At 42.7% G+C, this 12654-nt stretch overlaps 2 protein-coding genes across 4 annotated transcripts in view; one reads left to right on the top strand and one right to left on the bottom strand.

Moving 5' to 3' along the window:
* The window catches only part of LOC136686074 (UDP-glucose:glycoprotein glucosyltransferase 2-like), a 37593-nt gene extending 35230 nt beyond the window's left edge, over window positions 1-2363 (top strand). For all 3 annotated transcript variants that reach the window (XM_066659568.1, XM_066659567.1, XM_066659569.1), the window contains 2 exons: window positions 88-238; window positions 975-2363. In XM_066659568.1, coding sequence (XP_066515665.1) covers window positions 88-238; window positions 975-1000 — 177 coding nt within the window. In that variant the 3' untranslated portion in view covers window positions 1001-2363. The remainder of the gene's footprint in view (window positions 1-87; window positions 239-974) is intronic.
* Window positions 2364-3388: 1025 nt separating this feature from the next.
* Window positions 3389-11828, bottom strand: LOC136686073 (dnaJ homolog subfamily C member 3-like). Its single transcript, XM_066659566.1, has 12 exons — window positions 11705-11828; window positions 10579-10689; window positions 9176-9300; window positions 9010-9084; window positions 7664-7816; window positions 7241-7422; window positions 6940-7059; window positions 6363-6468; window positions 6102-6222; window positions 5511-5643; window positions 5270-5418; window positions 3389-4232 (listed from the first exon to the last, which is right to left on the bottom strand). The coding sequence occupies exons 1-12, from the start codon at window positions 11784-11786 to the stop codon at window positions 4075-4077; spliced, it is 1515 nt and encodes a 504-aa protein (XP_066515663.1). The 5' UTR covers window positions 11787-11828; the 3' UTR covers window positions 3389-4074.
* Between the last annotated feature and the right edge of the window lie 826 nt (window positions 11829-12654).

Below are 12654 nucleotides of genomic sequence, written 5' to 3'. Positions count from 1 at the left end.
CAGAAAACAAGAAGATGTCAGTGCAGCAAACTTCTGATTAATGTTGTATGAGGTGTCTACAACTGTGTGTGTGCTGATCCTCTGCAGTGCAACAACCCCAAGACTAAAGAACCCAAGCTGAGCGCCGCCGTGCGCATCGTGTCCGAGTGGTCGAGCTACGACAACGAGATCAAGAAGTTTCTGGAACAACTTCCTGACCGGAGTGAGGACACAGGACGCACACCAACGCACAGCACAGGTCAGTGTGTGTACTGACCAATACGCAGCTATTTTAACCCATAAGAGCCCAGACTCAGTTCACTATAAAATCAATTTCAATTAATGAAATGTAAACAAGAGACAAAAAAAGGTGGAACGCACTTTTTAGAAGCAAAAATCTAACTCCATCTGCTCTACAGACGAATGCTGGGGGTCTTATATCACTCCAGCTAGTGCTTGGCATTGGGCACTGTGATACTCGTGTGCTCCAGGGCATCCCGTTTCTATGGTCTCTGTGTCCTCATCAAACACCTCCTTCTATAAATGGATGTTCAGTCATTGTCACTTTAAAGTGAAGGATAAAGCTGCGTAGGGAACTTTCCAAACCTTGTAAAGGGTTTGTGACACGTCACCATATGCTCTTAAGGGCTCCAAATGTTCTGTTGCTCTCACATAATGTGTATAATATCTGTTGCAAAGCATTGCCTTGAAACTGGGACGCCCAGGAGCTGCTGCACATGAGTACAGTATCACAGCATTTTCGTCTGTAGAGCAGATAAGAGTTAAATTTAATACCGTTGGGATAAGTTGGAGTGGCATTTGTGATCCAGAACTGTTTGACTAACACTGTGATCCTGCAGCCAGATTCTCACAGAAATGTTCAAGCATTAAGTGTATATACCTATACGTTGGCTGCGTCCACATACTTTTGGTCATCGGCTGTAGTGAACATTAAAGACACTGATATGACATTCTCTTTGTCTTGTTTCTCGCAGCAAGTTCACAGCGTGATGAACTCTAGCAGCTGCCCAGGAGTAGATGGAGATGCCTGCATCTCATGCGACTGCGCAGCTGGTGCAAGGCGACTGCGCAGAGAAGGGCATTCTCCATGAAACCGAACCAGGACCTCAGCCTTACAGAGACTGCGTATATATGGGAACACTAAGACTCGTTTTATATATAGAAAGAAAAAAAAAGAACTAAAAGCAAAGTGTTTTTCTATTTATTGATGGTGGCGGATGGAGCCCCTACTTTAAAGGCACAATAGGTAGAATTTCACATGTACGTGTGACAAGAGAAAGCACACACACAGATAAAAGGAGGCCTGTTTTTTCATCAGTGATTGAGAACAACTCCTAGCATCATGATTCAGACTTATTATTAGTTATTGTACATTTAACCCTCTCTTTCTTTGATGTCTTCTCCACTGTTCGCGTCTTTAGAAACGGCAGAAGGAAAGAGTGGGTTAAAGAAGTGTTTGTCGTCTCCTTGTGGTCAGGTATTTGTTTTTGTAAAAAAGGATAAGGATTGCACTGGTGTCCGCCACATTCCTCAGTAAAGCTCTGGATGGGATCAGTTTTACGTGAAGAGGTGAGGTCTTGGACATATTTTTGTAAATCATTCCAAGCACGTGATAATCTCTTCGGCTTGTGTTTTCATGTTTAAAAAAGGGACCTTTAAGGGAAATTGTGTCTGCCCTAATTCTCCACATCTGTTACTTTGAGATTGATTGAAAGAGAAGAAAAACATGAGAATACAAGTTGTTTCTGCTGGAAAATACACACATTGACTCTTGATACAGTGTCAATACAAAATTCAGCTGCTATAATATGCACCAATTCTGGACAGAGACGTTAAGTGTGTGTCCAAACTTTATCAAATCCACACAGAAATGTGTCCAAAGACTTTTGGTGTAGTTTATATATTTAATATGAAGGGAAAAAATGAACTCAGTGAAAGCTGTGGGTCAGTTTTAAATAAAAAATAAAACAAAATGTTTTTTCTATAAGAGGAATTCACATGAAAAGCCGCCACGACATTCCCATTCCATTTGCCCTGTGTTTTCAAGCTGTTGGAAAATGGAAGTGCGGGATTCTGTTTGATGTTAAAGAAGTACACGCTCTTTTTGGATTTTTGTTATGAAGCCTTGATGTTGGGAGGATGTGGATTTTCTCAGGAATAAAATCAAATGGAATATCATTCCTCTGATATCATCATCACCATCATCATAATATATACTCATGTGGGATTCATGTTTTCAATCTTATACACTTATCAGCCAAAACATTAAAATGAGCCAGCTCAACTGCACTTTGCCCTCCTGTAATTACAAACTGTAGTCCATCTGTTGTTCTGCATCCTTTTTTAGCCCCCTTTCAACCTGTTCTTCAATGATCAGGACCCCCACAGGAGGAGGATCATTCTCAGCACTGCAGTGATACTGTCGTGGTGGTGGTGGTGTGTTGTGCTGGTAGGAGTGGCTCAGATGCAGCAGTTGCTGCATTTGTGGTGGTCCTATGGGGGCTCCTGAGCAACAAAGTATGCACAGCAACAGCTGGACTACAGTCTTTAATCATAGAACTTCAAAATGCTCCGGTATGATCAGTGGAGCTGACAAATTACACATTAACTGAAGAAACAATGAGGTCTTGGGTGGCACAGTGGGGCAGCAGGTGTGTCGCAGTCACAGCTCCAGGGACCTGGAGGTTGTGGGTTCGATTCCTGCTCCAGGTGACTGTGAGGAGTGTGGTGTGTTCTCCCTGTGTCTGCGTGGGTTTCCTCCGGGTGACTGTTTGTGAGGAGCGTGGTGTGTTCTCCCTGTGTCTGCATGGGTTTCTTCCGGGTGACTGTCTGTGAGGAGTGTGGTGTGTTCTCCCTGTGTCTGCATGGGTTTCCTCCGGGTGACTGTCTGTGAGGAGTGTGGTGTGTTCTCCCTGTGTCTGTGTGGGTTTCCTCCGGGTGACTGTCTGTGAGGGGTTGGTGTGTTCTCCCTATGTCTGTGTGGGTTTCCTCCGGGTGACTGTCTGTGTGGTGTGTTCTCCGTGTCTGTGAGGAGTGTGGTGTGTTCTCCCTGTGTTTGCATGGGTTTCCTCCAGGTGACTCTCTGTGAGGAGTGTGGTGTGTTCTCCCAGTGTCGGCGTGGGTTTCCTCCAGGTGCTCCGGTTTCCTCCCACAGTCCAAAAACACACCTTGGTAGGTGGATTGGCGACTCAAAAGTATCCGTAGGTGTGAGTGAATGCATGAGTATGTGCGCTGCCTTGTGAAGGACTGGTGCCCCCTCCAGGGTGTATTCCTACCTTGCGCCCAATGATTCCAGGTAGGCTCTGGACCCACCGCGACCCTGAACTGGATAAGGGTTACAGATAATGAATGAATAAATAATGAGGTCTTTTTAAGGATTAACATTTTCTAAACATTTAATTAGCTCTGTATCCGCAGATACGTGCAGGAAAATATGATGTCAACATCAGCCCACGATTCACACATCTGTGCGTCTCTGGTGATAATTATTTCATGTTCTGCCTGATTTCCCTCTTCATTCTTTCACATAGCAATGGCCTCAAAATGCCACTAAATACTTTTCTGAGGTCGTAGCTATTCTTCTGGGGGCTGTTGTAGCTGATGGTATTTTTATTAATAGCTTCTGAGTGTAAAAAAAAAAACAATCCCTGGGTTTCCTGTTAATTAAATAAGCCATGATCTCTTTTATTTCTCTATTTACACTGTAGCATCAGCTCATTTATAGAAAAATAGGTAGTGCCGTCTCCGCTGAGCATGAGTCCTGTAGGAATGGATGAAAATATCACTGTGCATAGTGCTTGCTTTGGAATGAACCACACTCTTTCACATCAGACGATTCCTGATAAGGCAGAGATGCTTCAAATAATACAGTTTGGGACCACTTTTAGTAGTTTAGATGGGCGTCCACCCCCACTAAAGTGGATAGTTTAAACAGCATTGGACACTTCTTAAATACCATGAGAGCGTCTGCAGCCGTGTCTCCGGCCTGTTAGGGTCAATTAGTGTCAGCAGGTCCCACGGCTGAGCACACAGGGTCCAGACCAGAGTCAATAATAACTGTCCTCCTGCTACGCCTCAGTTGAAGCTGAATTTGAAGTTAAAGGGTCCAGAGCCAAAAGGATTAAAGCCTTGGAAGCTATCCCAGCCGCTGTGGAAGTGATGGTGATGTCCTCCTCCTTGCTGACTCTCGGGGTCCAGAGGGTCCTCACCCTGGTCAAACTTGCTCCTCATTTCTGCAGAAGAAATTGAATGTTGAAGTTGAATGGCTGTTAGAAAGTGGCAAAGATGGCCTTTAATTTGTTTTAATGGATTTTTTTTTTTAAGGGGCCATCTCAATCAGCCAATCAAAACATAGGCCATTTAAATATGTCTCTCAAAGATAAAGCCTGGTAAAGTCAATGTGAAATAAAAAGAGAAATTGTTTACCTCATGTCCAAGTTCAAATCAAATTCATTGGGACATGTTTTAATATTTTTTATATTTAAAATACAGGGTGGGCCATTTATATGGATACACCTTAATAAAATGGGAATGGTTGGTGATATTAACTTCCTATTTGTGGCACAGTATATGGGAGGGGGGAAACTTTTCAAGATGGGTGGTGACCATGGTGGCCATTTTGAAGTCAGCCATTTTGGATCCAACTTTTGTTTTTTCAATGGGAAGAGGGTCATGTGACAACTCAAACTTAATGGGAATTTCACAAGAAAAACAATGGTGTGCTTGGTTTTAACGTAACTTTATTCTTTCATGAGTTATTTACAAGTTTCTGACCACTTATAAAATGTGTTCAAAGTGCTGCCCATTGTGTTGGATTGTCAATGCAACCCTCTTCTCACACTCTTCACACACTGAGAGCAACACCGCAGGAGAAATGCTAGCATAGGCTTCCAGTATCCATATAAATGGCCCACCCTGTATAAACTGCTTCTTCATTATCTTTAGAAGGGAACATATTTCTGGAGTCTTAATTAAATATCTGTGACCTGCTTTGGTTAAATCACCACAGGGATCAAACACCACAGTAGCTTTCTTCCTGTCTAAACAGCTCTGCTCAGAATGGCCAGTTTCAGCACCTGTACCTTTAAATGATAATGAGCCACTCACTGTTCACCCTCACCCTGAGTGCACAGCAGTGAGGAGCAGAGGCTCTGGTTTTAACCATAAACGTGGGTCCAGCACTGTGATTGGAAAGACTCGGACGAAGAGGCAGTGCAATTCTAACTTAATGTCTTATCTCATGTTTGCTGACCATAGTGTTAGTGTTTACCTGGATCAGTGAGCACTTCCTTGGCCTGTGCGATGTCTATAAACTTCTTCTCAGCCTTTTTCTTATCTTCGGGGTCCTGGAAGTTGTCTGGATGCCACTGTTGTGCCAGCTTCCTGTAGGCTTTGATGATCTCCTTCTTCTGGGCTGTCCTAGAGAGTTCATTTAAGAGAAGAGTTACTCCTGCCAGGCTTTAATATCCAGCTGTGGAGTGTGTTAACTCTCAGCTTACATTGTAGCTCACCTCTTTACCCCCAGGATCTTGTAGTAATCTCTCTTCTGTGACTGTTTGAGGAGCCGCTGGGCTCTCTCCAGCCCTTCCTTTATCTGCCGGTCATTATCGCTGTGCTCCTTCGCGCTCTCAAAGTCCTTTATGGCTGAAGCGAGAGAAGATGATTTAAAGAAGGGTTTGTGATGTTACAATACCTGATAATGCATCACAATTTCCTGAGGTTTGAGACCAAGCTGCAAAAGAGTACTGCGGTATATTTGTATGATTAGTTCTTTGTTTCAATTTACTGTTTGATAATAATACTACTAATAATAATAGGATAGTGTCTGAAGCTAATGCTCCAAGTTAAAACAACACAGTCACAACATGAAACACAATGTATTACTATATTCAGTGATGAACGTGATATTTCATATGTAGTGCATCAATCTCAACACTGCATAGTAACACCAGCGAATACCAACAACTTTATCTCATGAAGAGCTAAAGGAAGGCCATAACAGTGTCTACAGCCTCTCTCATATGTCACGTGACTCTCGCTCTTTGCTGATAAATGAGAGCCATCAAACAGAACCTGGAGCTATACTCTCAATACAGTGTTACCTTCTTCATACTGCTCATCTTGGAGGTAGGCTTCGGCCCTGTCTTTCAGAGCGTTTACATTCTGTGGGTCTGACTGGAGAACCTCACTGCAGACTGGGATGGCTCTGGCACCTTGCTGATCCTGCGACCACAACACACAAGAAGAACATTCCCTTACTGCAGACTTAGTCACTTCGCTTGACTGGGGGATTTATGCCTGAGAGACTTTTGTTATTCAGGCAGACAGAGACTCCTGGTGGTCAGCAGAGGAACTGCACTCACCTTCGACAGACAGTGGCAGATGCGCTCTTTTGCATGAAGCGAATACTGAGGCACGTTTGGTTCCGTCTTCATAACAGACTCGTATTTACTCACTGCATCTCCGTACCTATTTGAGAGCATGGTCATTAGAGCTGTACAAGTTCTACAAGTCTAGCCATGGACCAATGGTAATGATGTGAATTACAGACTGGGTTTACAGTTGTCTATTCACGAATGGAAACAACTTCAAAGCTTCCTGCCTGCCTCCTAAAGTTACATAGTGCAGTCTCTGTAGTGCTGAGCCCAGGGCAGCAGAGACACTAGGCAATATTTGGGTTTTGTGCTTCTGGGGCTCCCTATATTGCAACTCATTTTTACAGCACTGTATTAAAGTCAAAGGGCTGGGTGAGGGAAGGAAGGGTGGTTTCCTACCCTCCTCCAAAAGTTACATAATGCAGTTTCTGCAGTGCTGAGCGTAGAGTAGTCGTGACAAAAGCACTGTTCTCCCTATTACAGGTCAGCGAATCATCACAATGATTTTGAAGCTGTAATTTTAAGGTAAAAATATTACATAGTGTTCCTCTAACGTGTGACGTACCTCTGCTGCTGTATCAGCTCCTCAGCCGACATGATCTGTTTGTTGAGCTTCTTCACCTGTTTGTAGTGGCTGAAACACTGCTTGTGGTCAGGATCTAATTTTAGACACTCACGCACCTCGCTGCAGATGGAAATACCAGAGAAGCCTCTATCAGTTCACAGCCCCTTATCTGATCAAATGTTTGTGTTTTTAATAGAAGAAAGAAACTGTGGAAAAGGACTCGACACACTGAGTACAATTTAAATATTGCTGTGGTTATTTAGCACACAATGTGATTTGTCTGAATTCTATAGATGCTTACTTGAGGGACATCTCATGGTCTCCCAGGTTATAATAGATGGTGCTGAGCTTGTAGAAGGCCTGTGTGTTGTCGTTCCTCAGTTTGGAGGCTGCTTTGAGGTCACTTATGGCTTTACCCATCTCGCCCATTTCGATGAAGCATTCGGCTCGCAGTTCCCTGGAGTCTACATCCCACACACACGTCTGATAGAATCAAAGGCATAAGCAGAAACATTTTGACATTGTATTTAATCTTATCCAGAGCTGTATGCTTTCTTCTCTACGTGGTTAGCAAGTTAATCAAGCAAGTTGCTCTGAAGTGGATAGACATTTATCACTTTTTGTTTGTTGATAACGCATGGTGTCAGAGAACTGGTGTGGACAGTCAAGCCCCAACAAGTCGCAGAGCACAGAAATTGAGCAGAAAGTGCAGCAGGTAACTCACATCAATTATTATGTCCAGGTGTGTTGTTGCTGTGTTGTAATCCTTGCGCTCAAAATCGCTCCGGGCCTGGGTCACAAGTCTTTGGATTTCATCTGATTTCTTCAGCTGACTCTGGGCTTCCTGCTCCTCTCGGCTGCTGGGGCTGGATTTCAGCTGGAGAACACAGTAAAGACTTATGTAATTTGACCAATCATTCTGGAGACAGGAAACATCTTATGCAATTTTTCTTTAAAAAAAAAAACCCACAGTCATCACTTCTACTTTTGGAGGAAACAAACAAACGGTGAAGCAATTTGAAGGATATGGGTTTTGCTCAGTGTGTTTTTGTTCAATGACATACAACTATTCAGCTACAAACTATTCTTGTACTTTGAGGAACGCAGGTCTACTCCTAAAATGATCCTGAAAAACAAACACCAAATATTAGGGCTGTCCTGATCAGATTACAGCCGATCAAGGTAGTTTTAACTGATTGGTGTTCGCTTTATTGAGCACAAACAATCATTAGTTTTACATCAGTGTTCACATGGGGGTCATAAACAGAGAGTGCAGTGTGTGGGAGGCTGCGGCTAAAATGTCTGAAGTATGCACTAAGTGTAATTTTATGAGCTATTTATAATGACACTTTCATTTTGTGATTTTGTAAAAATAAAATAATAATAAAAACATTAAACAGCAGCTGTTTACCTTAAGGCACTGCAGAGCTATTCAGAGGTGAAGCATATAAATTGGATTGATATTAATAATTGTGGTCTGAACTGTGCAACGGTATTCTAGGGAAACACATCTATTGGATCAGGACAAGATATTGTACATTAACCAAAACTAAAGTGGACTGGGATAAGCACATCCCCACCAAATAAGTTTCTATGGTGCCACACACAGTGTGAGATAATACATACATACGCTGGTTAGACCCAAAGAATAACTGTAGTGTCATATGAACGAAGTACGCTACAAGTATTACAAAAAATATAACACAAACAAAGGGGTATTCTTCAGAAACCCTTTAAAAGTCTGTTCCATCGCAGGAAAATGTCAAGGCTAAAAAACTAGAGGCTGTAGCATTGCACATATTCCCTACAACAACATAAACATTAGACAGGTATTACGAGTTTCTTTATCAGTGTTTTTTACTTTGTATACAGTATCTAGAAAAAGATCATCAGCACACTTAACTACATCACACATGCATGAGGTTTTAACAGACATAGTCAGACATAGTATTATCCCAGCAGAGCGCTAAACAGATTTTGCTTAATTACTTGGGGGTACTGGACCTGGTACAATGGGCAGGTAATGTTAAGCAGAGAATGGAATGAGGAGGTTTAAGGGTTAAAACTCACCACTTTCTTGAAATCACTTTCTGCTTCATCGAGCTTCCCCTGCTTCAAGAGTAGGTTCCCCCTCTGAAGTCTGGCCTTTGAGCCGAAACAAAGCACAAGTCGTGGTGAACATTTATCATTTCACTATATTTTCTACAAATTTGTATCAGAGTGAAGCAAAGCTTACAGATGTGAAATCAGGCTTAAGCTCAATAACTTTGCTCAGGTCCGGCAGAGCAGATTTGGACTTTCCCATGGCCAGATAAACAGTGGCTCTTCTATAGTAGGCCAAGTAGTTTTTGGGATCTCCGTCTGGACACAGAAGACAAGAGGCAATAATGTATACATGCTTAACGACAGTGTTGGGTTATACAGTGTCTCTAATGCTATGCTGTTTCTGGTGTTCTGCAATAATGCTTGTTTGTACGGTTTCACTGATCAATATCAAGCACTACATCAATAATAGCACCCTATTCCATAAAATAGCAATGTCCTTGATCCCAAGCTGTAAGAAACACACTGTGTAATATAAAAAATAAATGTCTTTTAATGCGGCACGGTGGTGTCGCACAGCTCCAGGGACCTGTTTGTGAGGAGTTTGGTGTGTTCTCCCTGTGTCTGCGTGGGTTTCCTCCGGGTGACTGTCTGTGAGGAATGTGATGTGTTCTCCCTGTGTCTGCGTGGGTTTCCTCCGGGTGACTGTCTGTGAGGAATGTGATGTGTTCTCCCTGTGTCTGCGTGGGTTTCCTCCGGGTGACTGTCTGTGAGGAGTGTGGTGTGTTCTCCCTGTGTCTGCGTGGGTTTCCTCCGGGTGACTGTCTGTGAGGAGTGTGGTGTGTTCTCCCTGTGTCTGCGTGGGTTTCCTCCGGGTGACTGTCTGTGAGGAGTGTGGTGTGTTCTCCCTGTGTCTGCGTGGGTTTCCTCCAGGTGACTGTCTGTGAGGAGTGTGGTGTGTTCTCCCTGTGTCTGCGTGGGTTTCCTCCGGGTGACTGTCTGTGAGGAGTGTGGTGTGTTCTCCCTGTGTCTGCGTGGGTTTCCTCCAGGTGACTGTCTGTGAGGAGTGTGGTGTGTTCTCCCTGTGTCTGCGTGGGTTTCCTCCGGGTGACTGTCTGTGAGGAGTGTGGTGTGTTCTCCCTGTGTCTGTGTGGGTTTCCTCCGGGTGACTGTTCTGTGAGGAGTTGGTGTGTTCTCTCTGTGTCTGCGTGGGTTTCCTCTGGGTGCACCAGTTTCCTCCCACAGTCCAAAAACACACGTTGGTAGGTGGATTGACGACTCAAAAGCGTCCGTAGGTGTGAATGTGTGTGTGTGTGTGTGTCTGTTTTGCCCTGTGAAGGACTGGCGCCCCCTCCAGGGTGTATTCATGCCTTGCGCCCAATGATTCCAGGTAGGCTCTGGACCCACCACAACCCTGAACTGGATAAGCACTTACAGACAATGAATGAATGAATATCTTTTAGTCTGATCAAAACATTCAGGCCTCAAAATACACAAGGCCATATTATCTCTAGACCATAATATTTTTATTAAGTGTGTAACAAATACAAAAAAACTCAGACTTTGCTGTCTTTCTGCAAAGCCTCACCAACTCACCAACAGCTGCATGGAAATGGGAGAGGGCATCAGCCAGCTGTCCAGCAGCAAGCAGCTTCTTCCCCATTTCCAGATGCTGCTCAATGCTGTTGTCCTTCCCACACACCACCCCTGTAAAAACAAGAGTAATAAAAATGAGAAATACATAGACTCCTACCAATTATCTAAGAATATAAATATCATTTTTTATTCCACATAATTATCAGCTGCTGTGCAAGACAACCCTACAAGTCTAATCTGACTCCTCAAACTGAAACCAACTCGGCAAAGAATGTGGTCACACCGGTTATCTAGTCCAAGTCGTGTCATTTAAAAACACTACAAATAAGATGTGTTCAGTGTCTCAAGGATTAGCGGTAACACGTTTCTGTAAGGCAGCACTAATGATGCTAAAAGACCACTGACATATACATGATATACTTATAAACATTCAGAAAGGCTATTCCAGCAAGAGTCTGCTGTCATTAAATATGTTTTAGACAAGGCTACCCTAGAAAGTGATATGAGAACAAATGTGGGATAATAAGTGTGTCATGTCACAAATAATAGACTTTAAGGTAAAAGGGACATAAGCAGTGTTTACGACCGTTATTCTTGTTGGAATAAGCTTTTTTAAATGTTGGTACATGGCCTAATAAAAGCTACTCTTCAGAATATATATTTTTAGTTGGGATATTTTCCAAAAACAACACTTCTAAATGTATTATAAATATACTGCCACTAAAATAACGGCCTTAAAATAGCTTGGATGTGTAAATGAATGCATTTGTTGATATGTATCAGTCTTTTTTTTTTACTACAGAGATAATGTGCTTAATATGTTGTAGTTTACTACAATTGACACTGCTGTAAAATGTATCTTTAAATACAATAAAGTGGTGATAATACACCAATTCATGATATAAATCGTTGAACATTATAAATATAACACTCTGTGAGTTCGAGCCTGTTTGTGTCTCACTGACAGCTTGAATGTCTGGAACAGACACGTCTCATGTAGTTATGCTAAGCTAGGCTAGGCTAAAGCCCAGTTATTCATATGAATGTCTAAGCTAAGCTAAGCTAACTCAAATTTACTTCTATTAAATCCCCCGTAAACACAGCTCAGACACTGGGACGCGCTTACCTTCATACCGCAGGTCGAGCAGGACCAGAAGAAAAGGGAGGTAACTTAATAATTTTTGCGACAGCGGACTTAATATGAGCATGTTTCTTTCTATTTTATCTAAATAACCCTTTACCTCTCTCTCTCTCTCCTTCTCAGTGGCGCTGAAATGCACGCCTCCTACTCTTCATTCGCCAAACGCTCCGCCTTCCGTTCGTTCGTGTGGTGCTCTGATTGGTCCACGCCTTGTCTTACCCTATCCCTCCTCCATAAGCCCCGCCCCCTATCTCCGGGTCAACTGAGAGCGGCCACGGCAGCGTTCCGGGCGCGAGCGTGTGCTTACGCGACGCACGTGCACGTTGTTACTATAGCAATCAGGGCTTGTGTTGGAGTATATAAACACATGTACAGCTAAAAATGAACATTTATTGTGGCCTTCAAGAATACATTCTAACCTGAGCATTTTATCTCTTTATTAAAATAATCAAATATAACCACAAACACATACAAGATATCTTAGAAAACAATATATTTCGTGTTCGTAAAATGGCAAACATTTCTGACATAAACTGAGCTGTAGCTTCTTGTCTTGGATCCCCAAAACAATACTTTGCAAGTGTTAACTCATTTGCATGCACCGTTTGAGAGCTACTGAAGAACGAAATCTGAAAATGTGAATATGAAACCACTTTACCGGAGTGTAGGAATGCCAAAATTAAATTATGTTATTCAAAATAATTTATTCATGCAATTAGTCCTCACTTGCTCTTGGCCTGCAGCTTTTTAGTGTCAGTTACAAGAATAACCGTATTTATTTTTATGGCAGATTATTGGTCTGTTCATTAAATTTTAAACTGTAAACAGTCTCTGAAGCACTAGGCAGCATCAGTAGCTGATTTAAAAGGGCATAAAAGGTTTTGACTCTTTTCCATCAGCAGTGTCAGATTTAATCTGGCACTAATAGCCAAGCA

Source organism: Hoplias malabaricus, unplaced genomic scaffold (genome assembly GCF_029633855.1).
Source record: "Hoplias malabaricus isolate fHopMal1 unplaced genomic scaffold, fHopMal1.hap1 H_5, whole genome shotgun sequence".
Lineage (NCBI taxonomy): Eukaryota > Metazoa > Chordata > Actinopteri > Characiformes > Erythrinidae > Hoplias > Hoplias malabaricus.
The sequence above is the reverse complement of the archived record's forward strand: the minus strand, read 5'-3'. Positions and strand labels throughout refer to the sequence as shown.

Coding starts and splice junctions, on each gene's coding strand:
- LOC136686073 (XM_066659566.1), bottom strand. CDS start 11,786: ATGCTCATATTAAGTCCGCTGTCGCAAAAATTATTAAGTTACCTCCCT. Junction 7,423..7,663: donor ACCTGGACATAATAATTGAT/GTGAGTTACCTG, acceptor TGATTCTATCAG/ACGTGTGTGTGGGATGTAGA. Junction 6,469..6,939: donor GAGCTGATACAGCAGCAGAG/GTACGTCACACG, acceptor GCTCTCAAATAG/GTACGGAGATGCAGTGAGTA.